This window comes from Barbus barbus (genome assembly GCF_936440315.1).
Source record: "Barbus barbus genome assembly, chromosome: 35".
NCBI classification, from domain to species: domain Eukaryota; kingdom Metazoa; phylum Chordata; class Actinopteri; order Cypriniformes; family Cyprinidae; genus Barbus; species Barbus barbus.
In genome coordinates, this window is record NC_136763.1 from 22,593,691 (window position 1) to 22,621,344 (window position 27,654).

The window sequence follows — 27,654 nt, forward strand, 5'->3', positions numbered from 1 at the left end:
GAATGCAGCACGTTTTAATGCAGCACACCTGCTGTTTTTGTTTTATTCAGATGTTTTATGTAACATCATTTCACAAAGCTAAAATCAGACCATTCTATTTTTGCTTCAACTTTCAAAATTACACAATCTCAAAAACTCACTGCGAACCAACGAGTGTATTCCATGACAAAGATGTTATCAGTCACTCAGTATGTACATTTAATGATGTTAGAAAGGTTTTATATTTATGAATTAGATTATAAACGTTTCGTTGCGAGTGCAGTGCGCTTCCAGAGACCGCCTGCCCACTCATGCTTCTTATTGGCTGTGATATTTGACTGATTCTGTCGCGCCGCGGTATTGCGTAGCGTCTGGTGAGGACACCCAAATTGCTTGTCGCTGGAATCTCGTCGCGTGTAGTTGGGACACGGTGTTTGTTTGAGATTTCAGATAGATTTCTTTCATTTGTTTTATTTATTTGATTTGGGATTGGTTTTAAAATTTTAGTTATTTGACATAGGCCGCATTTTGTAACAAAAAATGTATAGTTTCTTAAATCTCATTTTGTTCAAAATATCGTGAGAAAATCGTATGGTGAAAGCAGTATCTTGAATCGTATCTCATCGTGAGTTGAGTGAATTGTTTCATCCCTATATTTGATGATTTGAGTTTGCAGGAATATGGGCGTGACCTTGATACCATGGCTCCACCTTATGATCACGACTGTGCAGACTCCGCCTCCTAATGACATCATTATTGTGGTGGAAGGAAGTGGCGATTCATCATCATCCTTTTTTTATTTTACAGGCTATCTTCAACGCGGAAGTAAGCCTATGGGTGAGACTTCTGGTTTATTAGCTGTTATAGGTAAATAACGAGGAGAATAACAATGCAGTAAACCGTAAAACGGTTTGAACTACAAACCAGTGTGTTCAGAATTAAGATAATACATTAAAATCATATGATTTGACTCACCAATTTTCAATATCAGGGAGCAAAACGAACTGATGCAGATGACACTGGAAGCTAGACCCATAGAATTTATAAATGGCCATTTTTACATCAAGAAAAAGGTGGATAGTGTCGAGTTGTTACTGTTGGGTCAGTATTGCCACCTTATGGACAAACTAATTAGTGTGAGCTGAGCGTAAATCTGTACAGAGAAAAATCTGGTTCATACTATGCTGAAATTTAGTGTAAATGTGAAAACTGGGGTATACTTTAGGCATAAGGGTTCAGGGAATGTGCATATCTTTAAGTCTGAGCCGCAATAATTGTGATGCTTGACTTAGCAAACATCACTGATGAGAGAATTGGGACATTTGAGGTGGATGGATGGGAAAACGCTGATTCTAGTCTAGTCCTTTGCAAAATGCAAAGGCTGGGAATTGATGGAACTGAGCAAAATGCAAATGTCTAAGCTTTTCTGCTTTTCCCTGTACTCCCTCTCTCTCTTCTTCCCACACATGCCAGCTTTACCCTCAAGACATGTAGCCCTCCTGTTCCATGTGACATGTTGTCTCACGTGCTCTCGTTGCAGCTTATCGCTGCGTTTGTGACCAGAATTGAGATGATTGCAGCATAAAGCTTTTCCTCTAGTCTCGTTCTGCTGACATCATGTATGATCCACACTGAAACGCCTTCATTCTTACAGCCTTACTTGCAAGACCTCCAGGGCTTGACTCCATGAGCATGTGTAGATTGTATTCTCATGCATGATGCTGTGTTTGCCTGTCGTGTCCTGGAAGATGCCAGTTTCCCAGCACCCATCGTGTGCAATGCATCTGTGACCTATTTAACCCTTGACCTGCAGTCGTCCACCGTGACCGACTGTGAGAGGGTGAGAGATGGGTGATGGGTGTGGTGCAGTCTTTTGGGTTTACAGGAACAGACCTGCATCTGCTCTGCCATCTGTTGGTGATTTCAGAGAAGTGCACTCTTAGTATTCAACTAGCATACAGACACAACGGGTTTCAAAGCCTTTGGCTGCCAATTGCTACTAACTAAAAACTGGGTTCAGGCACAGAAATGTTAAAAAACAAAAAACATTTCATTATGCCAGTAGGTGGCGACAAATGAGTGCCTTTTAGTATTATAAGTTTGAGTCATTGAATTGTCCACAAAACTGAACCGTGAACAAGATTTGCGAGGACCAGGATTAAGAACCACTGCACTACATCATACCTACCCAATTAGAAAACATCTGTGACAAGTCCCGCCTCTTTCCACTGCCCCCTGCTTTATGCAAAATACCATTCTACTCACTCAATATTCTTCTGTTCGACACAGATACATTTGCTTTCCTTTTGTATCTTTTACAGATCCTGTTCGACCAGGCCCAGAGATCTGTAAAGCAGCAGTTGCATAATTTTGTGAAGGAGTGAGTCCTTTATTCTTTCTCCCGACCTTGTTTCTGTTTTTAACCCTTTTCCTCCCCTCTGTCATATATTCCCTGCAATATGTCACTCTATGTGTGAATACGTAGGGATGTTCGGAAGTTTAAAGAGACGAAGAAGCAGTTTGATAAGGTGCGGGAGGATATGGAGATCGCCCAGGTGAAGAACGCACAGGCACCACGCAACAAACCGCATGAGGTGGAGGAGGCCACCAGCACCCTCGTCACCACCCGGAAGTGCTTCCGACACCTCGCCCTGGACTACGTGTTACAGGTATTTCAAAATAAAAGTGATCATTCTCCCAAAAATGCAATTTTTGAAGAAAGTCAGTGGGGTCCAATATTGTTTTGAAATTTTAAAAAAAGTGCACTCTAAAAAATAAGTTGCAGTTTTAAATGCGTTCGTTGTAAAATGTGTAAGTCATTAAAACTTAAATTAAATTAAACTGACTAAAAAAAAAAGTTGAATTTGTACAACTTACATTTTAAAGCTGAAAATTGCTTAACTTCTTTTGATGAGTTAAAGGGTTACTCCACCCCAAAATGAAAATTTTGTCATTAATCACTTACCCCCGTGTCGTTCCAAACCCGTAAAAGCTTCGTTCGTCTTCGGAACATTAAATTAGAATGAAAACCGGGAGGCTTGTGACTGTCCCATTGACTGCCAAACAATTAACACTGTCAAGGCCCAGAAAAGTATAAAAAACATTGTCAAAATAGTCCATCTGCCATCAGTGGTTCAATCTGACTGTTATGAAGCGACGTGAATACTGTTTGTACGCAAAGAAAATAAAAACAACAACTATTTTTAAGATGTTTTTCATACTTTTACAGTGGAATTTACTTGGCAGTCCAAATGCAAAATAGTGGGCTTTTCATTTACTATAGAGAAATGGCCAATAGCCATTATATTGTGTCATAAGTTTAATTTAAACTGATATCTGAGACCATTTCTGTTTCATGAGGCTGTTAAATATATTTAATATGTAAATGAATAAGGACAAAAATAGGTTGTAGTGTCTCTAATGGCCACTGTGTGGAGCAGGGTCATGTGTGATCACTGACATATGAAATTAGACACATCAATAGCTTGGTTTCTCAATCTAAAGTCTAAAAAGACTAAAAATGTGGTTAGTGTGGGTTAAAAGTGTCAAGAATGGATTGGGGGCCACTGCCAGGGACCCTAAAAAGTCTCAGGATCCTCTTGCCTCGTTGTACCATGATTCTGCCCTGCCAAAAACGGTTAGTTTGTATCATAAATAATAGCTTTGTGTTGAAATGGCTTAGTGGGTTGGTAACCAAAGGTTGTAGGTTTGAATCCCTTTTGTTAAAAGCACCTACTAATGCGTATGCTCTTCTTTTGATATGTTTCCCAGATCAATGTTCTTCAGGCCAAAAAGAAATTTGAAATTTTGGATTCGGTGAGTGGGTTCAAATGCCATTATAAACCAGCTTTCTCCTCCTCTGTAGATTTCAGTGATGACTGTTTGCTCTCCTCCACAGATGCTGTCGTTCATGCAGGCTCAGCACAGTCTCTTCCAGCAGGGCTTCAACCTCTTGGACGAGATCAACCCCTATATGAAGAAGCTGGCTGCTGAGGTGAGATATCTGCTCCTCCAGGATCAGCAGCTCATTAGGGCCCTCTGTTCACCTGCTCTCCCCGACACCTGCGCCTAATGCTGGACATGTGGTGACGAGCCCCCAGGCTCCAAATTAACACAGGCCTAATGAGTGAAAATGAGGGATAATGTTTATCCTTGAGGTTGACAGGCGTGTTGCATCTGTCTGAGACAGGCTTAAATACAAGCTGCAAATATAATTCACCCTAATTAATAAAGTCTTAGTATGCACGATTCATCACTGCATGTTATTAGTTACTTTAATAACTGGCTCAGCAATTTTTGCTGATTTTAAGGCCATTGTAATATAATATAATAATGAATTAGAATTGTGTCCTGATGAATGTTGTTTTGCCATGTCACATTATCAAGGTTAAATGTGTTGATAATGTAGTTTCATGTTACCTTTAATAAAGAAAGACCATTATTTTTATCAGTATTAACACATTGTATTGTGATATTCACAAGTAATGTAAATTATTTAAGTATTCAGGTTAAGTATTTTTGATTGTTGTTGTTATTAAAAACTAAAGTAACAACAATAATAGTAAATAATATAATAATAAATCTAATTTATAATTATAATAAAAATATAATTTATAAAATATAATTAAAATATTATAATAATATAATTAATAATTAAAGTAATTTATTTAAATATATTTATTTTTATAATTAAATAATATAAACATTATAATATGTCAAATTAAAGTTAAAAAAATATAATAAATATTTATAGTCTTTTTTAAATAATCATTTCCTTTTTTAAAGAAGCATTTACTATTTACTGTTTCAAAAACAACAATAAAACCCATTTAGTTCTGTATTTTAGTTTATACAAAGGCTTATACACAAATATAATTTCTATTAATATCATAAAATACCTATATACACACACAGAAAAAACAAGTCCTTTTGTGGGTAAAAAATCTGCATGTTATAAATATGATGAAAATAATCTATATACAGTGAAAAATATGGTAATGGAAAAAAATCACTCAGAAACTGCTAGTGCATTTAACAAATAATTACAAAAATAGCAAGTAACACATTGAATTAAACAAAGAAAACTGAAATAGAAAGATTGAAATAGTATTTTCTTGTAAAACGTATTACAATAACCTTTTTACAACTTCAAAAAAACCAGTTTTACAGTGTAACACTGTCCTTTGTCTTTTTATTTCAGTTGGATCAGCTGGTCATAGACTCGGCTATGGAGAAGAGAGAGATGGAGCACAAACATGCCACCATACAGCAACGAGTGAGAACGCCATCTGCTTTCTTTACTGTATCTGTCCTCATTTTCCATCTCTTTTCTTTCATCTTCCCCCTCTGGCCTTTTAGCTTTCTTGTCTGCCGGATACCTTCCCGCTCTCCTTTTGTTAAACCCTCATTTTGTCTCTTCCTCCTCCTCTTCTAACTGCCTCTTTCCACCTAAGGGTTCATGTGAAACAGTTTCCACTAATAATATATGAAACCCATACAATTTTCCCACCTCAGATCCTCAGTTAAATCTGATCAGACAGACGTAGGTGTGGCTACTGAATTATTAACCCTAAAAAGAAATTCTGCTGAGAATCGGGTGTCAGGTGAAGTTATTTCCTCTGAAGCACCGTCATATTCCTGTCATAATATTGTCCGATCACTCAAGCTCTTTGCTGTCATGTTTGACAGTTCAGTCTGAACTTGGCTGCTAGTGATAACGCTTATATAAGAAACACTCTCCCTTCATGTGCTTCAGATACATATGTTCACCTCCGTTTGTGTCATTTGTTTGTTCAAAGTGCTTCATCACCATATCAATAAAGCATGATGTCCTGTCCCGTCCAGATCTCCCCGGGAATTTGGCCCTCAAGACACACGCACACACACACACACACACACACACACACACACACACACACGCTCTCTAACATCCATCTGCTAGCACATTGCAAGCCAGCAGGGCATCACAGCCAACAGATCCGGGTCAGAAACACTGACTTTTCCCTCTGACCCTGAATCTTTGTCTCGGCTCGTCTTTGTTCAGATTCCAGTAGTACTGATGGGGTGTTTTCTGGACAAAAGCAAGATTGGGGTAGTCGTGGCCTAATGGATAGAGAGTTGGACTTGTAACCCGAAGGTCGCAGGTTCGAGTCTCAGGTCCGGCAGGGATTGTAGGTGGGGGAGTGAATAAGCAACACTCTCTCCACCCTCAATACCACGACTGAGGAGAGACCCTTGAGCAAGGCACCGAACCCCCAGCTGCTCCCCGGGCGCCGCAGCATAAATGGCTGCCCACTGCTCCGGGTGTATGTTCACTGCTGTGTGTACACTTAGATGGGTTAAATGCAGAGCACAAATTCAGAGTATGGGTCACCATACTTGACCATACACCACGTCCCTTTCCCCTTTATTATAGAGTCGACTCTTTCTTTTGAGAGACAATAACTTTATTCACGGTGCACTTTCAGATTTAAACACAAACAAGTACTTAAGTAATTAATTTGAATTTTCTATTTCTTTCTCCTCGCTGTCTGATTGTGCTGCTCATATCCAGACTTTGATGCAGGTGAGTCCGTTTTCTCTTAATTCACAGTGTATAGACTAACAAATGAATGCTAACAATGTTCGTTCTGCTCTTGATTTGGTCCAAAATTAACTTTTTTCCAGCAAACGTTGCCTAAATTTAGAAAATATAACAATTGCAAATATACTGTGAAACTGTATTTTGGGTTAGACTTCAATATGTTTATTTTGGATGCGATCGTTTGACAGCACTACTTTTTTTTCATCTAAATTCACTTGTAGCATCTAAAATTATTTATTGTAGTTTTTAGTGTTAAATTTGAAATGATTTTCGGTTCGAAATACTATACATTTTATTTAAATTAAATAGAATAAAGTTTAACATTTCTGCTTTTTGTAGATGCTTTTATCCATTTGTGCGTTTAGGTCATATATTTTGCTAGCATCAGGCTCTACAGCTACAACAGGATCACATATTTTCCTTCCTGGGTTCCAGTTGTCTATCAACAAATGAATTTTAATGAGGCAGTTCAGTCAGCCTTAGGGATAAAAAAAAAAATCAAATCAAAATCAAATCACTTTTATTGTCACATCACCACAGCACATGTGCCTTCGTGAGTGAAATTCTTGAGAGCGTGCTCCAGACACTGCAGAAACAATTTACATATAGACATTACCATACATACGTACAGACTTATACAGATGACAATGTGTAATATACACATACATATACTCAGTACACACAGTGTACTATTAGACAGACATACAGTTACCGATACACATTATACACAGTATGTAGTACACATTCTACGTTATATACACACAGTAATATGCGAAGATGCAGCAGATTATATATAACCGGATGTGCAAATGTCATGGATGTGCATTGGATGGTATCCAGTGCTGGCAAAAAGATTGTTGTATTTGTGCAGTAGTGTACTGGTAGTCCAGTTTGAACTGTATGGAATTAAAGTGCAGTGCGTGGTATATTGTAAAGTGGGAGTGTGCTGTAGGGTGTATTAGTTTTGATTGTTCATTAGCCTGATAGCCTGAGGAAAAAAGCTATCCCTCAGTCGGCTAGTGCGGGATCGGATGCTGCGGAGACGTCTTCCTGAGGGCAGCAGAGAGAGCAGTCTGTGGGACGGGTGGCTGGAGTCATTGATGATCCTCCGGGCTTTCTTTATACACCGCCTGGTGTAGATGTCCTGGAGGGAGGGAAGCTCACCTCCAACAATGTGACGGGCAGTTCGCACGACCCTTTGCAGAGCTTTGCGGTTGCCAGCAGTGCTGTTTCCAAACCAGGCGGTGATGCAGCCGGTCAGGATGCTCTCCACAGTGCAGGTGTAGAATGATCTGAGGATGCTGGGGCTCATTCCAAACTTCCTCAGCCGTCTCAGGAAGAAGAGGCGTTGGTGTGTCTTCTTCAGCACTGCATCTGTGTGAGCGGACCATGTGAGATCCTCAGTGATGTGAACACCGAGGAATTTGAAGCTGTTTACCCGCTCCACAGGTGTCATGTCGATGGTGATGGGTGTGTGTTCTCTGCTCTGTCTCCTGAAATCCACCACCAGCTCCTTGGTCTTGTCGATGTTGAGTGAGAGGTGGTTCTCTTGACACCATTTAGTCAGGGTTCTCACCTCCTCTCTGTAGGCCGTCTCATCGTTGTCAGTGATCAGGCCTATCACCGTTGTGTCGTCAGCATATTTGACGATGACGTTGGAGCTGTGTGTTGCTGTACAGTCATGTGTGTACAGGGAGTACAGGAGTGGGCTGAGGACGCAGCCCTGAGGAGCACCAGTGTTGAGGGTCAGCGGGGATGAAGTGTTGTTGCCCATTCTGACCACCTGACATCTGCCTGTCAGGAAGTCCAGGATCCAGCTGCACAGAGATCCGTTTAGTCCCAGAGTCTGGAGCTTCTCAACCAGTGTGGCAGGCACTATAGTATTGAATGCTGAGCTGTAGTCCACAAACAGCATTCTCACATAGGTGTTCTTATTTTCCAGGTGGGAGAGAGCAGTGTGCAGGGTGAAGGCAATAGCATCGTCTGTGGAACGGTTTCTGCGATATGCAAATTGTAGGGGATCCAGTGAGTCAGGCAGCACAGAGCAGATGTAGTCTCTGATGAGTTTCTCAAAGCACTTGCTGAAGATGGGTGTCAGAGCAATGGGCCTCCAGTCATTCAAGCATGTGATTTTATTTTTCTTTGGAATGGGCACAATGGTGGATTTTTTGAAGCATGCGGGAACCACAGACAGAGAGAGGGAAAGGTTAAAAATGTCTGTGAAAACCCCGGCCAGTTGGAATGCGCATGCTCGGAGCACACGGCCTGGGATGCCATCGGGACCCACAGCCTTGCGGATGTTCACCCGTCGGAAGGATCGGGTTACATCTGCGACAGAAAAGGAAAGTGCGCTCGCCTCTTCTGCTACAGCCGCGGGAGCGCACTCTGTGTGGGCGGTGTTGTGAGCCTCGAAACGAGCATAAAACTGATTAAGTTCGTCCGGTACAGAGGCGGCAATGTTCACAGTAGCTGGTTTATTCCCTCTGAAATCTGTGATGTTATTGATACCCTGCCACATGCTTCTTGCGTTGTTGGATTTGAATTGTTCTTCAACTTTGTTTTTGTATTGTCGTTTGGCAGCTTTGATTGATTTCCTGAGATCGTAACTGGCTTGTTTGTGATCGTCAGAGTTTCCGGATTTAAAGGCAGATGTCCGCGCTGACAAGGCTGCTCGGACATCGCTGTTAATCCACGGTTTTTGGTTGGGGTAGATGCGGATTGTTTTTGTCGGTACTACATCCTCTACACACTTCCTGATGAAACACGTTACAGTATCTGAGTACGCCTCTATGTCGTCATCAGACGCTGCCCGGAACATGTCCCAGTCCACGTGATCAAAACAGTCCTGTAGTATAGCGTCTGATTGGTCCGACCAGCATTGAATTGTCCTGAGGGCGGGTGCTTCTCGTTTCAGTTTCTGCCTATAAGCAGGCAGGAGCAGAACGGAAGAGTGATCCGATTTGCTGAAAGGTGGGCGGGGGAGCGATTTGTAGGCGTCCCGGAATGGAGAGTAGCAGTGATCAAGTACACGATCACCACGCGTGTTGATGGTGATGTGTTGAAAGTATTTTGGAGCTATTGTTCTGAAGTTGGCTTTATTGAAGTCCCCCGTAACAATAAACGCCGCGTCTGGGTACGCGGTTTCCTGCTCGCTTATATTCCCATACAGTTCCTTGAGTGCCTGGTCTGTGTTGGCTTGAGGGGGAATGTAAACAGCTGTGATTATGATCGCTGTAAATTCCCTCGGTAGCCAGAATGGTCGACACAGAAGCATATGAAATTCCAGATCAGGGGAGCAGGAGGATTTAATAGAGTGTAGGTTCCTTTCATCACACCACGAGTTGTTGATAAAGAAACAGACGCCCCCGCCTCTGCTTTTCCCTGTGAGCTCTTTCGTTCTGTCCGAGCGGTGCACGGAGAACCCCGTAAGCTCGATGGCTGAGTCTGGAACCACTGCAGACATCCAGGTTTCTGTGAGGCAAATAATGCAGCAGTCCCTTGTTTCCCGTTGATATGAGATGCGTGCCCGCAGTTCACAGAGTTTGTTGTCCAGTGACTGAACGTTAGCCAACAAAATAGTTGGGAGAGGAGGTCGGAGGGGACGGCGTCTGAGTCTGACAAGGACGCCGGCTCTCTTCCCCCTTTTCCGGCGGCGTTTCCTCGGTCGCGATCGTGCGGCCCAGACAAAGGGCTCTGATGCGGTGTCTGTAAACAAGGCGCCGGCGTTCAGGAACTCAAAGTCCGGTTTGCGTTGCGCGACGAAGGAACCAATGTTTAAAAGCGTGTGTCTATCGTAGACAGTTATACTGACAACATCTAACACGTGAAACAACAAAATAACAAATAAAACATAAGAAACATAAGAAAAACTGCAGAGTTTTCTTGGAGCTCGCAACACGGCTGCCATGCTCGGCGCCATCTTGGTCCAATCTTGGTAGATTGATTGATGATCTATAAAGATTTGTTTTATGGCCGTCACATGCCATGTTTGGTGTAATGTGTGTGTGTGTAAGAAGGGGAAGGAAAATCACATGGACAGCACTGCGTTTACCACATTCACTGCCTGTAGTGACAGTAAAACAAGAACGTTTCCCTGGAAAAGACATTTTCAGAGCAGCTGGTGTCTGTTTGATGTACGTTTTAGATGTTTATGCTGCAGCATTGTGGATTAACTTTAGTTTATATGCAATTTTTGGAGAACAGGCTGTCAGAGCCACGTGAGGCTGAACCTGTCTCCTCATCCGCTGGCTTTTGTGTCACTGGGACACTGGCGAATTTCATCTCAGCGCAGCTTTAAGAAGCTTATGCAGCTCTGATGAAAGCCAAAAAGCATTTTTCTATGGATTTCCTTTTTTGCTTGTGGAACCAAAGATCGACATTTCAAATTCATGTTTATACACTTAAAGTCTTAGCAAACTCATATTTCATTGTGAGTAAAAAAAAAAAGCATTTTTCCAGCATGTTTTGATGTTGTTCTCTCTCTGACACATGTGTTCACCTCACTTGCCCACATCTCTCTCTCTCTCTCCTCTTGTTAATTCTCCCATGCATTCGCTCTCTTACAGTCTAGATCTGGTCTCAAACTCATTTCCTGGAGGGCCACAGCTCTGCAGAGTTTAGCTCCAAATCACACCTGCTTGGAAGTTTCTAGTGATCCTGAAGAGCTTGATTAGCTGGATCAGGTGTGTTTGATCAGGGTTGGAGCTAAACTCTACAGAGCTGTGGCCCTCCAGGAATTGAGTTGGAGACCAATGGTGTAGACTCATATTGCAAACAAATCAATGCATGGCATGTTCCATTACATTCCTGGATCCATTTGGACCCAGTGGATTGTAAGCTTAAAAACAGTCATAACTTAATATTTTTCAATTAAACCATGTTGTATCTGCTCAATAAAGTGAATGTGGAGTTTTACATTTACATTATATTTAGTCATTTAGCAGGCACTTTTATCCAAAGCGACTTACAAATGTTAGTTATGTTGTTACTATATAATAATTTTGTTATTACTATGAGAGTCTGTGAAATTTAAAATGTTACATAAGCTACAGGAAAAAGGGTTTGGATTAAGGTTTGTTTTAGGTTTACTTGCATGTAATTATTTATAATTTATTGTTATTATAATAGTAAGTGCATGTGAAGTGTAACAAGACACCCTAAACTAAAGTGTTACCGAAATTGGTTTTGAATATAATTTTGCTGTATATAATTTATTAGAACTGTATAATCTGAGAATTACCCGCAGCAACTTCATTGAAATCGATAGATTTAATTACTTTGATCTCATAGCTTCTCAAAAACAGTCACATTTTGTGCAACCCTCATATTCTTTCTAACAAAACAACATAAATGTTACACTGAAATGTGACTTCGACAAAATGTATTAATTTTGCTTGCATAACTTTGACTATTAAATGTAAAAGTGATACATATTTCGTTCAGCAATGGTTCATCAGTAGTTGTGCATATTCATGTTTATGAACTAAATGCAGTCCCAAACGCGTGTGAGATATGAGAGACATTTTACAAAGGAATTTTGAGACAAATCTAACTCATAGATTAAATCAAGGTTTGCATAAATATGTGGCAAGCCTCTATTGATATGGAAGCATATGTGTAGCTAAATTCAATTTGAAATGTAATATGTAAAATGGCAATGTATTTCTGTATTTAAATTGACATTTTCCCATACATATGTGCAACATTTAGTGCAAAATAAAAATGAAAATTTAATTATATAATTTAAATCTGCCATTTTCTACACTAGTTTTAATATGCAAATTAAAAACATATTTTAAAGCTTTATAAGTTTCAAAATTAAAATGTATTAGCCAAATTGGTAACACTTTATTTTACGGTTACATCTATTAGTTGCTTATTAGCATGCATATTACTAGAATATTAGTCATGTATTAGTGCTAATTAAGCACATATTAATGCCTTATTCTACATCCCTAATTCTACCCAATACCTAAACTTAACAACTACCTTACTAACTATTCATAAGCAGCAAATTAAGAAGTTGAGGGAAAAGTCGTAGTTAATAGTTAACAAGTGTTACCTACTTGTATCAAGTCTAAAGTGTGACCGCCAAATTTATTAGCAAAAACTTTAACAAAATTATACTTTAAATGCTGTTTTTCCTAAATGCATTTAGACTAGTGTAGAAAATGGCAGATTTAAATTGATATAATTCATTTTTTTTTTAATTTTGCACTAAATGTTGCACATATGTATGGGAAAATGTCAATTTAAATACAGAAATACATTGCCATTTTGCATATTACATTTCAAATTGAATTTTGCTACACATGTGCTTCCATATATTGATACCCGGGTGACAAAAAAAACCTGGGGTAATCTTTTATTATTATTTGTGTCAATGTCTTTAATACCTTCAAAATATTTGGATCAAAGTCTTTGGTATAATGGAGGGCTCCAGGTGGATCTGGGAAGACACACTGGAGTCAGCCGAGGTCTGGAAATCTCTCTCTGTGGGCACGTTGCCCGTTTCTGCCCTGGCCAGCACAGTTAAACATAGCAGATCGCAAAGACCCGATGTCCTGTTGCTTAGGGAGGGCAAGAGGTGGCGCGCCAAAAACACAGACAAATTAGTGACACCAACTGTCCTGAACAGGCGGAGCTTGATTCAAGAGCGCTGCACACGCGTGAAAGTGATTGTCCGAAGGCCAAGAGTGTTATTTAGAACATGACTTGCTTTCTGTAACACCAACAGGATTTTAGAGGGTTACATGAGGTAAACATTTACATGACAAAATCTGGAAGGAGCATCAGCAGAGCATTTTAATGTGCTGTCCTGTTTTTGTCCACATCGCTGTCCTTATGGGACAAAAATGAAAGTTCTGTCATCATTTTGTTCCATATTCATATGATTTTCTTTCTCACATACAACATAAAAGATGGGTCACACTTTATTTTAAGGTCCAGTTCTCGCTATTAACAAATCATTAACTATGACTTTTGCCTCAATAAACTCCTAATTTGCTGCTTATTCATAGTTAGTAAGATAGTTGTTAAGTTTAGGTAGTTTAGGTATTAGGGTTGTAGAGTATGGTCATGCGGTATATGTGCTTTATAAATACAAATAAACAGTCAATATGTTACTTTCATAGTTGCAAATCAGTATATTAGAATGATTTCTGAAGGATCATGTGACACTGAAGACTGGAGTAATGATGCTGAAAATTCAGCTTTGCAGCAGAGGAATAATTACATTTTAAAATATATTAGAAAAGTTATTTTAAGCTGTAAAAATACTTCTGAATATACCTGTTTTTACTGTATGATTGATCAAATAAATACAGCCTTGATGAGCCTAAGAGATGTCTTTCCAAAACATTTAAAAAATCTAACCAAACCCCAAACATTCGAACAATAAAGTATGTGTAATAATAATTTTCAAAGGTATGAGATTAAAGGAAAATCAGGCCTTAGAGACAACCAGAGAACAGGGACAAAAATAACCGTGAAACAAAAAAACAGGAATTTGAATTCCAGAGAAAAGTAGGTTGTCAGACCGCTAAAGAAAAGAACGAGGAACAATTGAACTGTGGATGAAAGAGAGTGAGAAACTACCGGGAGAAAGAGAACAGCTGTAAAGTCTGTAATAAGCTTAAAGCATGCAGCACGTTTAGGCCCGTATGTTCAGCACACTTCCACAAAACAGCATGTCGTCTGGTGACCTGTTGACCCTGAGTGGAGATTAACATCTTTGCCATGTCTACTCATACAGCCTACAGAAATACTTGATCAGAGAGGGTCACAAAATACAAGACTTGGGCTCTTCTGACCTGGACCTGTAGCACCCTTCTAGCAACGCCCAATAAAACCATTCAGAACACCAAAGCAACTCTCTGACCATATTATATGTAGATGCCACATTGGACCGCTCCGGCCATGTTGGCGCGTCCGCCATCTTGGAAGAGTTAACGAGTCGTCACTAACAGTAAAAATCATTTTCCAAAGTAATGCCAATATTTATATTCCCAAAGAAATAGGACAAACTTTTACAGGTTTTACAGGTTTATTAACTATGGTATAATTTTAATAGCATGATAGCTACTGTCTTTGTCTTGTTGTATTGTTAGTTTAACAAAATATTCATCTGATTAAAGATATAGATATTCATATATGCATAAAAGTACTGATGCAGACGCATAGTCAGCTTGCTCACAAGTGATCATGGACAGGCTTTGACCAACTGGCAAATTATTGTTTCAAGATGGCTATGGCTTACGTTTAGCAGCCCATAGAAACAGCCGCTAAGGATGCATCTATGTATATTATCTCTACAGTGTTGAGTAGATTACTTACAAGGTGTTGTCTGTTACTGATCCCGAATTACATGACACAAATTGTAGTTTGATACAGATATATATATAATCAGGTATAATCAGATCACTTCTTGATTACTTTTAGATTACTTTTGACCTAACGCATTTATCACATTGATTTAAACAGAATCAGAATCAGAGTGAGCTTTATTGGCCAAGTATGTTTACACATACAAGGAATTTGTTGTAGTGACAGAAGCTCCACAGTGCAACAGAAAGACAGCAACAGGACAGGACACCGATAATAAAAGAATAGCAACAAATAACCAAATAGGCAATATACAAAGCAGCAAAAACACAATATATAATATAGACAACTATGTATGTACAGGTCAAGTATGTGCAAATTAGAAATGAGAAAATAAAAATAAAATTAGTGAGTGTGGTGAATGGATAATGTATTATAGTTGTGTGTTCCACGTTTATTGTTGAGTGTTCATGAGATGGATTGCCTGAGGGAAGAAACTGTTCCTGTGTCTGGTTGTTCTGGTGCTTAGAGCTCTGTAGCATCGACCAGACGGTAACAGTTCAAAGAGGGAGCGTGCTGGGTGTGAGGGGTCCAGAGTGATTTTACCAGCCCTTTTGCTCACTCTGGATTAGTACAGTTCTTGGAGAGTGGGGAGGGTTGTACCAATGATTCGCTCAGCAGTCCGGACTACCTTCTGTAGTCTTCTGAGGTCAGATTTGGTAGCTGAGCTGAACCAGACAGTTATTGAAGTGCAGAGGATGGATTCAATGATGGCAGAGTAGAACTGTTTCAGCAGCTGCTGTGGCAGGTTGAACTTCCTCAGCTGGCGAAGGAACTACAACCTCTGCTGGGCCATTTTCACAATGGACTCAATGTGATTGTCTCACTTCAGGTCCTGAGAGATGGTGGTGCCCAGGAATCTGAATGACTCCACTGCAGTCACAGTGCTGTTCATGATGGTGAGTGGGGGGAGAGCAGGGGGGTTTCTTCTGAAGTCCACTATCATCTCCACAGTTTTGAGCGTGTTAAGCTCCAGGTTGTTAAATCTGCACCAGACAGCCAGCTCCTTAACCTCCTGTCTGTAAGCAGACTCGTCACCGTCCTGGATGAGGCCGATCAGTGTGGTGTCGTCTGCAAACTTCAGGAGCTTGACAGAGGGGTCTTTAGAGGTGCAGTCGTTGGTGTAGAGCGAGAAGAGCAGTGGGGAGAGAACACAGCCCTGAGGAGCTCCAGTGCTGATGGGTCGAGTGCTGGATGTGAATTTACCAAGCTTTACTAGCTGCTGTCTGTCTGTCAGGAATCTGTTGATCCACTGGCAAGACGGAGGTGGGGACGGAGAGCTGGGTTAGTTTATTTTGAAGGGTGTCCGTGATGGTGTTAAAAGCGGAGCTGAAGTCCACAAACAGGATCCTCACATAAGTCCCTGGTCTGTCCAGATGCTGCAGGATGAAGTGCAGTCCCATGTTGACTGCATCATCCACAGACCTGTTTGCTCTGTAGGCAAAGTGCAGGGGGTCCAGTAAGGGTCCAGTGATGTCCTTCAGATAAGCCAAAACCAGTCTTTCAAATGCTTTTATGGCTACAGACGTTAGGGCCATAGGTCTGTAGTCATTAAGTCCAGTAATTTTGGATTTCTTTGGGACGGGGATGATGGTGGAGCGTCTGAAGCATGAGGGGACTTCACACAGCTCCAGTGATCTGTTGAAGATCTGTGTGAAGATGGGGGCCAGCTAGTCAGATTTTTAGGCAGGCTGGTGACACACCGTCTGAGCCTGGTGCCTTCCTCCTTTTGTTCTTCCTGAAGACCTGGCACACATCTTCTTCGCTGATTTGAATCGTAGGTGTGGGGGAGAAAGGCGTTGCTGGAGGTGTGAATGGTTGTGTGGAGAGGTGATCAGGGCGGGTGTGGGGTGATCTTTCAAAACCACAATAGAACTCGTTCAAGTCGTCTGCCAGGTGTTGATTCTCCACAGTGCTGGGGGATGGTGACTTGTAACTGGTGATATCCTTCATTCATCTCCACACTGAAGCAGGATCACTGGAAGATAATGTTTTCCTGAGCTTGTCAGAATAATTCCTCTTTGCCACTCTGATCTCCTTTTCCAGTGTGTATTTGGCCTGTTTGTACAAGACTTTATCCCCCTTTCTGTAAACATCATCTTTGGCCTGATGGAGCTGTCTGAGTTTTGCTGTGAACAATGGTTTGTCATTGTTGTAGGTTAAAGGAGTCCTGGTAGGAATGCACATATCCTCACAGAAACTGACATAAGATGTTACAGTCTCTGTGAGCTCGTCCAGATCGGTGGCAGCTGCTTCAAAAACACTCCAATCAGTGAGGTCGAAACAGGCTTGTAAATCCCGCTACGTTTCATTAGTCCATCTTTTAACAGTTCTTAATACAGGCTTTGCAGACTTAAGTTTCTGCCTGTAGGACGGAATAAGATGAACCAAACAGTGATCAGAGAGTCCTAAAGCTGCTCGTGGAACCGAGTGATATGCGTACTTTATTGTAGTGTAACAGTGATCCAATATATTACTGTCTCTGGTGGGACATGTGATGTGCTGTCTGTATTTTGGCAGTTCGCAGGAGAGATTTGCTTTATTAAAGTCCCCGAGAATGATTAAAACAGAGTCCGGGTGTTGTTGCTCACTCTCTGTGATCATATCAGCGAGTTTCTGTAAAGCTGTGCTCACGTGCGCTTGCGGTGGAATGTAGACACTCACGAGAATGAACGAGCAGAACTCCCGCGGCGAATCTTGTACCATATTGATATAAAATACCTAGAGAAAGAAACAAATCACAATTTTCTGTGTAATTATATCCACCTGACTAGTGACAGATTTCTGACTGTATAAGCAGTAGTCTATTTGTGTCTTAAGTCGCACGAGTAGATTTGTAGCAGTAGCCAACAATTCATTGTATGGGTCAAAATTATCAATTTTTCTTTTATACCAAAAATCATCTGGATATTATTAAAGATCATGTTCCTTGAAGATATGTTGTAAATATCCTATCATAAGTATATCAAAACTTAATTTCTGATTAGTAATATGCATTGCTAAGGACTTCATTTGGACAACTTTAAAGGAGATTTTTTTAATATATTTAGATTTTTTTGCACCCTCAGATTCCAGATATTCAAATAGTTGTATCTCGGCCAAATATTGTCCTTTCATAACAAACCATACATCAATGGAAAGCTTATTTCAGCTTTCAGATGATGTATAAATCTCAATTTCAAAAACTTGACCCTTATGACTGGTTTTGTGGTTCAGGGTCACATTTTAGAAAGGAAAATTTAAAAGATGAAAAAGAAGACAATAAAGGGAATCACTGAGTTATGAATAATTTATTGCTATTGAGTGAAAAATATGTGATCATGTAATTAATAAAAAGTATTACGAGTGTTTTAAAATGTAATATAATCTAATTACATGTAGGCCTACCTCATTTTTGTAATCTGATCATGTAATCCAGATTACATGTAATCAGTTACTATACAGCTCTGTATATCTACCAATAGCATCCCACCATTGTCGCAGTGAATGGACAAACTCAGAAAATGTTAATATATCTAGCTCCAAACTTATGAGATGAGAGCAGTCAGTGAATGCGGCCAGCTGCGATTCCTGAGCGATGCCATGCATGGGCGGAAGCGTCCTGTTGATTTATCAAATGAATTATCTGCAGAGATGCCTAAACAGTGTCTCTGTCCCTCCTCCTCTTTCCTCCACTGACAGAGTTATGATCTCTCTGTCACACCACCTCGCTGTTTTACTGCCGCCTCGTGTTGCATCTGTCACTCATGACACATGCACACACACTAACTCGCTCCTCTCACACTGGTCTTTTATTCACATCTAACCTGCTTGTGGCTCCCTTGGGGTTTTTCTTTCTCAGTCCTTCACAGAGTTATGGTATGTCGCACACTCAGCTGTGCTAGGTGGCTTTATGAGCATGCAGTGCTAACGTGGAACACAAAACTGGATTAATGAAAGACTGAGAACCAGGTTGCATTTGTTTGTTATTACACAGGATATATATATATATATATATATATATATATATATATATATATATATATATATATATATATATATATATATATATATATATATATATATATATATATATATATATATATATATATATATATATATATATATATATATATATATATGGGGTTACTCCATTTGACATGAAAATGTTAAAGTATCACATCTTCCAACAATTCACTGACCTTGACTTAACTTACAAGGTTCAAATCATTTTCTGTTGTAAAGATTTCTTGTCAACAAAAAATAGCATATTTCATATTGGTTGCCCCAAACTGAATTTAATTTGGTGGAAATTTTGAAATAGTAATATATATCCCTCCCTAATTTTAATATTATTTTATTAACAGGCACAACAGGCTTGTTCGAGGTGCATCAGCGCCACGCAGATCGATCGATCGATCGGCACACAACACACTAAAGCACCGCGAGAGCGATCCAAAAGCATAAAGAGCCGTCTGCTTTCCAGTCGCTCCCGCAGCACCCCGATATGCCTCGCACCGACCGGTCCGCACAGCGCCGATCTATCCCGGACAAGCCAAAACAAACTATCAGCAATGGCGGACGTTGCGTTGCTATTGATGTTCATGGCTTTGCGAACCTACATCGGCATCCAAACACGGCGAATCAAACGTGTTAGCATTTAGCTACTATTTCAAATATGGCGGTCCAACTTTCTGTTCATCTTGTTGGTCACGGTAACCCCGCCCCCAGCCCCTGACGCAAGCGGTTCTTCCTTCTAGCCCAGCCATGTTGTGGTACTACTTACGAACCGCTTTTTCTGGTTCGGAGCTGGTGCTTTGTGTGTCGAAAAACAAAGAACCAGTTTGAAACTAGGCTCTGGCTCCGAACCAGCACTGGAACTGCCTTGGTGGAAAAGGGGTAACATTAAGATATTTTTTATTAAATCTGAGCGCTCTCTGACCTTCTCATAGACAGCAAGGATCCTTACACGATCAAGACTCAGAAACGTAACAAGGACATCGTTAAAATAATCCATGTGATATCAGTGGTTCAACCGTAAAGTTTTCGAAGCTACAAGAATACTTTTTGTGCGCAAAGAAAATAAAAATAATGACTTTATTCAACAATTCGTCTCCTCCGCATCACCCTGGCCTATAGCACCGTTTTGGAGAGTGTCACATATGTAAACAAAGTATGCTGTTCTGTGTCAGCAGCACCGTACGCAGATAGGCTGTTTACATTCAGATCAAAGCGTAAAAAACGTAGTCGCATTTATATGTTGTTAACGTATGTGATACTCTCCAAAATAGCGCTATAGGGTGATGCAGTGGAGACGAATTGTTGAATAAAGTCGTTATTTTTGTTTTCTTTGCGCACAAAAAGTATTCTCGTAGCTTTGTAAAAGTACGGTTGAACCACTGATGTCACATGAATTATTTTAACGATCTCCTTACTACGTTTCTGAGTCTTGATCGTGTTAGGATCCTTGCTGTATATGAGAGGGTCAGAGAGCTCTCAGATTTCATCAAAAATATCTTAATTTGTGTTCCGAAGATGAACGGGTTTGGAACGACATGAGGGTGAGTAATTAATGACAGAATTTTTGGGTGAACTATCACTTTAAGGTCCAATGCTCGTTATTGAGAGACCATTAACTATGATATTTCCCTCAATAAACACCTAATTTGCTGCTTATTAATAGTTAGTCATTGGATAGGATTAGGGATGTAGAACATGGCCATGCAGAATATGTGCTTTATAAGTACTAATAAACAGCCAGTATGTTAATTAGATGCATGCAAATAAACAACTAGTTAATAGTGTTACCCCACGTTCTTTTTTTAAATTATTATAATTTTATATATATTTCTAATTATGTGTATATATATAAAATTTTCAATATTCTATTCTGATTATTGTTATATTTGAATATATATCATTTTAAATGTAAACGTTGTTGTATTTGGCATATTTAAAATATGTAATGCAATTCTTCAGTAATCGAGGTTCATTCAGTTAGTTGAGGTGTAATGAAGTCATGGTGGAATCGGCCGGGCGTATCATCTAAATCCGTAAAGATTATCTATTATTATTGATCGTGGTGTTGTGTGTATTTTCTTCATAATGCAGGCGTGATAGACCGACTGAAATCCTTAAGTGTAATATCTCCTGTGGTCCACTTGTTAGAGAGTGTGAGAGCTGGAAGAAAGAGGTTCTCTGAGGGCAATAACGCTTGCTTGATTGAACAGCAATGGTCTTGCATGCTGTCAGACAGATGCACGAGAACACCGCGCGCTCGTAAATCCACGAATGACGCGTTGCTTTCTGTACGTGGCTGTGAAATAATGTCAGCTTTCTGAATGAGGTCATGGAGAAGAGCACATAAATCGGCAGCTGTATGCTAATCATGTGAATATTGAGCGGTGGAAGCGTGATGCGCATCCGCTCGAGTGAGGAGAGGAGTGCGCACGAGATCGATGAAGCGCGTGCCTTTGACTTTGATATGAGATGACTTCACTGTAGAGAAACAAGACTAAGCTCTTAGCAAAAGCCCGCGTTGCTCCATTATTACTGATGTTTCTGGATAAACATTTTTTAAAGATGAAGATATTCAGGAGATTGAAGTATACTTTGGTAAGTTTGAATGAATATTTAGTGTTTTGTGTTAATGGTTTGTTACATGTATACTGTATATTATTTAACTTCAGTGATCTCTTATTGATGATAAATGTTTCCGGTATATTTAATTTATTATTTAGTGAATGTATATTTAGTATTTTACTTACTGATATCGCTCGTACAATATTTATGTAGCGTAGAGGTCTTCAAACTTTTTCAAACCAAGAATAGGCTACCTTAGTGGATAGAGAGATGGAGCAGCAATACTTGTGTGACAGGAGATGTTTTAAGAGGCTGCCGGTCGTTATTGATTGAAATGAGAGGGATTGGATTGGCTGCTGTGGTCATGAGGATTATGTTTTGACCGATTGGGATTAAGTTTTGTCTTTTGTCTGTCTCGGAGAAGACTTAACAGAACAATAAGTGTCCTCAGTACTGACTGAAGGGTGAGAGAGATGAGCCCTGTTTTTTCATGTGCCACTGACCTGCATGAATCAATTAGAGCTGCTCTGTTTTTTGCATGAAAGGATTTTGCATACGATGACTCCAAAGTGGAATTCAATGTTGACGCTCCTAATGGTGTGGTGATGGAGGGCTACCTTTTCAAGAGGGCGAGCAATGCTTTCAAGACGTGGAACAGGTAAGAACAGGCTCGACTGTCTATATATATTTCATTTTGTGGAGGAAATCTGATATCGAGTTTGTTTTCCTCTCTTACCAGGCGATGGTTTTCAATACAGAACAGTCAATTAGTGTATCAGAAACGACTAAAAGTAGGTGGTTTGCCGAGATTAACTCAGACATGAATTTTACAGATTGCTACAAATGATTATTGTGACCTGACGCTGTAATTGCTGTGTGTTGTAGGACGCTTTGACTGTGGTTGTTGAGGACCTGAGGCTTTGCTCTGTGAAACCATGTGAGGACATTGAGAGAAGGTTCTGTTTTGAAGTGGTGTCACCTACAAAGTGAGTACTGTGCCACGTGTGTGTGTGTGTGTGTGTGTGTGTGCAGTATCTAATATCAGATCAACCCCTATCAGGAGCTGTATGCTGCAGGCTGACTCTGAGAAGCTCCGTCAAGCTTGGATTCAAGCAGTTCAGGCGAGCATTGCTTCTGCCTACAGGGAAATTTCTGAGAACTATTACATTGAGGTCAGTCCAACTACTCTGTCACATTAATACATGGGATTATGCATCAAAATATAATGTAAAGTGGTGAAAAGTTATTTTAAAGTTTAGATCAAAGTTTGAAATTGGGTCAATGACGGATAAGTGTGTCTATAATGTAGAGAAGTAAAAATATTTGACGTTCATTGGAATGGTAGGTTTCATTTGTTTTGAAGGAAGTTTACATTTATTATTGCTTGGTTATGTTTTGTAACCAAGTACAGTAACATGTATCATTTTCCTTGCATGTTGAATGTAATCATTAATCAGTATTTTCCAAAAAGTTGTACATGGTAAGGTTTTTGTTTGTGTGTTTGTTTTATAAATATCATACATTATTAACTCATGAATATCATTATGTTTGAGTAGCATCAAATGACATTTTACTAGCTAAACTAACTTTTATTTGAAGAGGCTTATTGGCCTTGACACATTTTCAGGGGTGCTTTCTATGATATGATTTCCTGGTTGTTGTTGTTTTTTTGTTTTTTTCTCTGTTGGTTGCACCACATGACAGGACAAATTTTTATTTATAAGCTGTGAAGGACTTCATACCCCTCTATAAAACATGTCCTGACAATTGTTTTATAAAAGTTTTAAAATATATTTTCAGAAAGTTCTTTGTAATAAATATCATAGATTATTCATTCATAACTATCATTACTTTGGAGGGGATTCGTGCCACTGAACTAACCTTGTCATAAAAATATCTAAATATTTTAAGAGGCTTATTGGCTTTGACACACAGTCAAGATATAATCTCCTGATTTCGGAGTTATTTTTCCCTTTATGTTGGTCGCACCACATGACGTGTTTATGTTTGATTTTTTTTTTTATAAACTAATAAGGAGTGAAGCACTTTTTCATATGTATGCATGCATGCATGTGTGTGTGTATATATATGTATACGTGTCAAAACGTTATATACACCTTTCAGAATCTGCTAAATGTTAATTATTCTACCAAAATAAGAGGGATCATACAGTATGCATGTTATTGTTTATTTAGTACTGACCTGAATAGGATATTTCACATAAAAGATGTTTACATATAGTCCACAAGAGAAAATAATAGTTGAATTTATAAAAATGACCCTGTTCAAAAGTTTACATAAACACTTAATTCTTAATACTGTGTTGTTACCTGAACGATCTACAGCTGTGATTATTTTGTTTAGTGATAGTTGTTCATGAGTCCCTTGTTTGTCCTGAACAGTTAAACTGCCTGCTGTTCTTCAGAAAAATCCTTCAGGTCCCACAAATTATTTAGTTTTCCAGCTTTTTTGTGTATTTGAACCCTTTCCAACAATGACTGTATGATTTTGAGATCCATCTTGTCACACTGAGGACAACTGAGGGACTCGTATGCAGCTATTACAGAAAGTTCAAACACTCACTTTTTGAATTTGAAGATCAAGGTAAATTTAACTTTTTTCTGTCTTCTGGAAAACATGTAAGTATCTTCTGTAGCTTCTGAAGGGCAGTACTAAATGAAAAAATATGATATTTAGGCAAAACAAGAAAAATGTACTCCTCTTCATTCTGTTCAAACGCTTTCACGCCCCGGCTGATAGAAATGATGATAGAAAGGCAACAGTAACTCAAATAACCACTCGTTACAACCAAGGTATGCAGAATACCATCTCTGAACGCACAACACGTCGAACCCTGAAGCAGATGGGCTACAGCAGCAGAAGACCACACCGGGTGCTTCTCCTGTCAGCTAAGAACAGGAAACGGAGGCTATAATTCACACAGGCTCACAAAATTGGACAATAGAAGATTGGAAAAACGTTGCCTGGTCTGATGAGTCTCGATTTCTGCTGCAACATTCAGATGGTAGGGTCAGAATTTGGCGTAAAACATGAAAGCATGGATCCATCCTGCCTTGTCTCAACGGTTCAGGCTGGTGGTGGTGGTGTTATGGTGTGGGGGGTATTTTCTTGGCACACTTTGGGCCCCTTAGTACCAATTGAGCATCGTTTAAACGCCACAGCCTACCTGAGTATTGTTGCTGAACATGTCTTCTGATGGCTACTTCCAGCAGGATAATGCACCATGTCACAAAGCTCAACTCATCTCAGACTGGTTTCTTGAACATGACAGGTTACTCAAATGGCCTCCACAGTCACCAGATCTCAATCCAATAGAGCACCTTTGGGATGTGGTGGAACGGGAGATTCACATCATGGATGTGCAGACAACAAATCTGCAGCAACTGCGTGATCCTATCATGTCAATATGGACCAAAATCTCTGAGGAATGTTTCCAACACCTTGTTGAATCTATGCCATGAAGAATTAAGGCAGTTCTGAAGGTACTAGGTACCCGGTACTAGCAAGGTGTACCTAATAAACTGGCCAGTGAGTGTATATATATATATATATATATATATATATATATATATATATATATATATATATATATATATATATACACACACACACAGCGAGTAAAATACGTTTTGTCATTCCATTTTATTACACATAACTTAATTTCTGAACTTATTTGTTTTGTTTTCTTTGTATGTATGGATGACTTGGGTTGTTACCGACAACTGGTGAAAATTTCATGTCAACCGCACCTTTAGAAATGCATTTACTGAGAAAAATGGTGACGTGTTCAATACTTATTTTACCTGCTGTATATGTGAACTAATAGATCTGGGCATGAAAATGGGTGTCATACCATTGACCCAATTACATAAATTGCATTTAACATAGTTTGAATGTTAAGAAAGTTAAGAGCACAATCTCTTGATTCTACAGCGTTTGGACAGGACAGCGTCTCCCTCCACGAGCAGTATCGATTCTGCCAGCGAGCCGCGGGAGCGTATTGTTAGGGGAGAGAGTATCCTACAGCGGGTCCAGTCTCTGCCAGGAAACGAGATCTGCTGTGACTGTGGCCAGGCCGACCCTCGCTGGGCCAGCATCAACCTCGGCCTTCTGCTCTGCATCGAGTGCTCTGGCATTCACAGGTGAGAGGCTGCTGTTTGTCTTTCTTTATCCCCCAGTCATCACGTCTCTTTCCAGTTTTGTTTTCACACGGATGCTTTAAAATTGAGTTGTCTCCCCTTTTTACTTAAAGAGAGAGTTCACCCAAAAAATTTAAATTCTGTCATTAATTACTCATGTCGTTCCAAACCCGTAAGACCTTCGTTCTTCTACGGCACAAATTAAGATATTTCTGATGGAATCTGAGAGCTCTCTGACCCTCTCATAGACAGGCAGGCCCTCATCCATATGACGCTCATGTAAACACTACGTCACACCCTCAGGGTGAAGCACCTTTTCTGCTCAATCAGTTCCTATGCAGATTACCAGCGCCAGCCTGCTCATCAGATTAAATCTCTCCTGCCTCCTCGGAGATGGGTGTCCATGACTGAACGCAAGACAGAAGCCCCATAATACACAGAGGCATTAGATTTGATGTGCTCAGACACAACAGCGGCTGCAGATGGGGATTCTGTGATTCTGACAGGTTTCTAAAGGAGGCTGATCCTAATGTGTCCTGCCATTGCAAGACTTGAAACATTTATTTTGCAATCAGAAAATATAACAGAAGTCATTAGAAAAAAGTGTGCGTAAATCAGAACAATGCCATCTTGAACATGCTTGAAGATGAGGTTAATTTTCTGATCTGTATTCTATCTCTGCAGGAGTTTGGGCGTCCATTGCTCTAAAGTTCGCTCTTTAACACTCGACACATGGGAGCCAGAGCTTGTGAAGGTGAGATCCCAGTGAGAACTAAATGGGTGAATCTCACAAACCTGTCAAGATTGTTAATATCCGATTTCACCCCAAAATAAGAAGAAATCAAAGAAAATGTCACACAAATGTCTACAAAATTTAAGATTGTCTGCAATGTGACACTGAAGTCATGAATAAGATATTAAGCACATTTTCCCCCTGAATTCTCATTACGCTAATGTGAAATTTCATTCATTGTAATTGTTATTATTTTTATTTTTTTGTGAACAATTTAGTTATTTTTAAAGGCAAACTGCACAAGAAAAGAAACTAAAAAAAAATAACATACATGAATACAAAAACAACAATGGTCTGCATGATTGTACGAGGAGAAAAGAGCAAACTGAAGCAGAAACATCAGAATTATCAGTTAGGATCAGGGAGAATTACTATTCACAAGCATTATCACCATTTCTGTCTAAAATGGAAATATTTAAGTTTCTTCAAACAGTTATCAAAACACCTTTAGTTTTATTGTCAGTCGCAGCAAAAGAGACCACCTCTTAATGTTTATTATTGCATCTATGAACATCATCCATCCACAAATGAGCTTTTTTGATCAAAGCAATGTCAACCTTTTTCATCGCAGTAGTTGTACAAAACGTGTACGTTTATGGGGGTTATTTAAACCATTGACATTACAACTTATTATATTAATTTCAGTCATTACTATCAAACAAATAAGTGAACTGAACAAATGAGAGAACCTTATATCACTGCAAATGAATTAACTCAAGTCTGCCTTGAACCTAAAGAAAACCCACCCCATAAAACTTTTACAGACTAGGGTAAAAACCCCAACCATGCATTTTTTCTACTTGATCAATGAAATAATGTTATTATAATTATATACTATAGTATATTGCTATATTATAAAAACTGCCATCAAAATAATTTATTCAAATCTAAGTGCATTTAGTCAGGCACATTTAAATTGCTATTACATTGCTTTTAAAATTGGTTATGCAATAATATTTTTAGTGTTATTGATCAAATTATGCTTTATGACTGTTTTCTCTGTAGTTAATGTGTGAGCTTGGCAACACTGTAGTCAATCAGATTTATGAAGGTGCTTGTGAGGAACAGAGACTCAAGAAACCTGGTCCCAGCAGCTCAAGGTCAGTGTGCGGACGAGTCTCTATCGCCGTGTTATATCAGTAGCCAGAATCTGCGACTAAGATGATATTTTCTTCTTTTTGATGTTATATTTTCAT

The 27,654-nt window shown here is 39.5% G+C and overlaps 1 protein-coding gene across 1 annotated transcript in view; it reads left to right on the forward strand.

Annotated features, from left to right (window-relative positions):
• LOC306855234 (arf-GAP with coiled-coil, ANK repeat and PH domain-containing protein 3-like) overlaps nucleotides 1-27,654 on the forward strand; it is a 74,058-nt gene that overhangs the window by 37,693 nt on the left and 8,711 nt on the right. Inside the window, exons 5-17 of the mRNA XM_079393768.1 lie at nucleotides 2,301-2,359; nucleotides 2,465-2,648; nucleotides 3,751-3,795; nucleotides 3,878-3,973; nucleotides 5,180-5,254; nucleotides 6,533-6,544; nucleotides 22,051-22,163; nucleotides 22,245-22,296; nucleotides 22,391-22,491; nucleotides 22,566-22,677; nucleotides 25,460-25,668; nucleotides 26,350-26,419; nucleotides 27,464-27,558. Coding sequence (XP_079249894.1) covers nucleotides 2,301-2,359; nucleotides 2,465-2,648; nucleotides 3,751-3,795; nucleotides 3,878-3,973; nucleotides 5,180-5,254; nucleotides 6,533-6,544; nucleotides 22,051-22,163; nucleotides 22,245-22,296; nucleotides 22,391-22,491; nucleotides 22,566-22,677; nucleotides 25,460-25,668; nucleotides 26,350-26,419; nucleotides 27,464-27,558 — 1,223 coding nt within the window. The remainder of the gene's footprint in view (nucleotides 1-2,300; nucleotides 2,360-2,464; nucleotides 2,649-3,750; nucleotides 3,796-3,877; nucleotides 3,974-5,179; nucleotides 5,255-6,532; nucleotides 6,545-22,050; nucleotides 22,164-22,244; nucleotides 22,297-22,390; nucleotides 22,492-22,565; nucleotides 22,678-25,459; nucleotides 25,669-26,349; nucleotides 26,420-27,463; nucleotides 27,559-27,654) is intronic.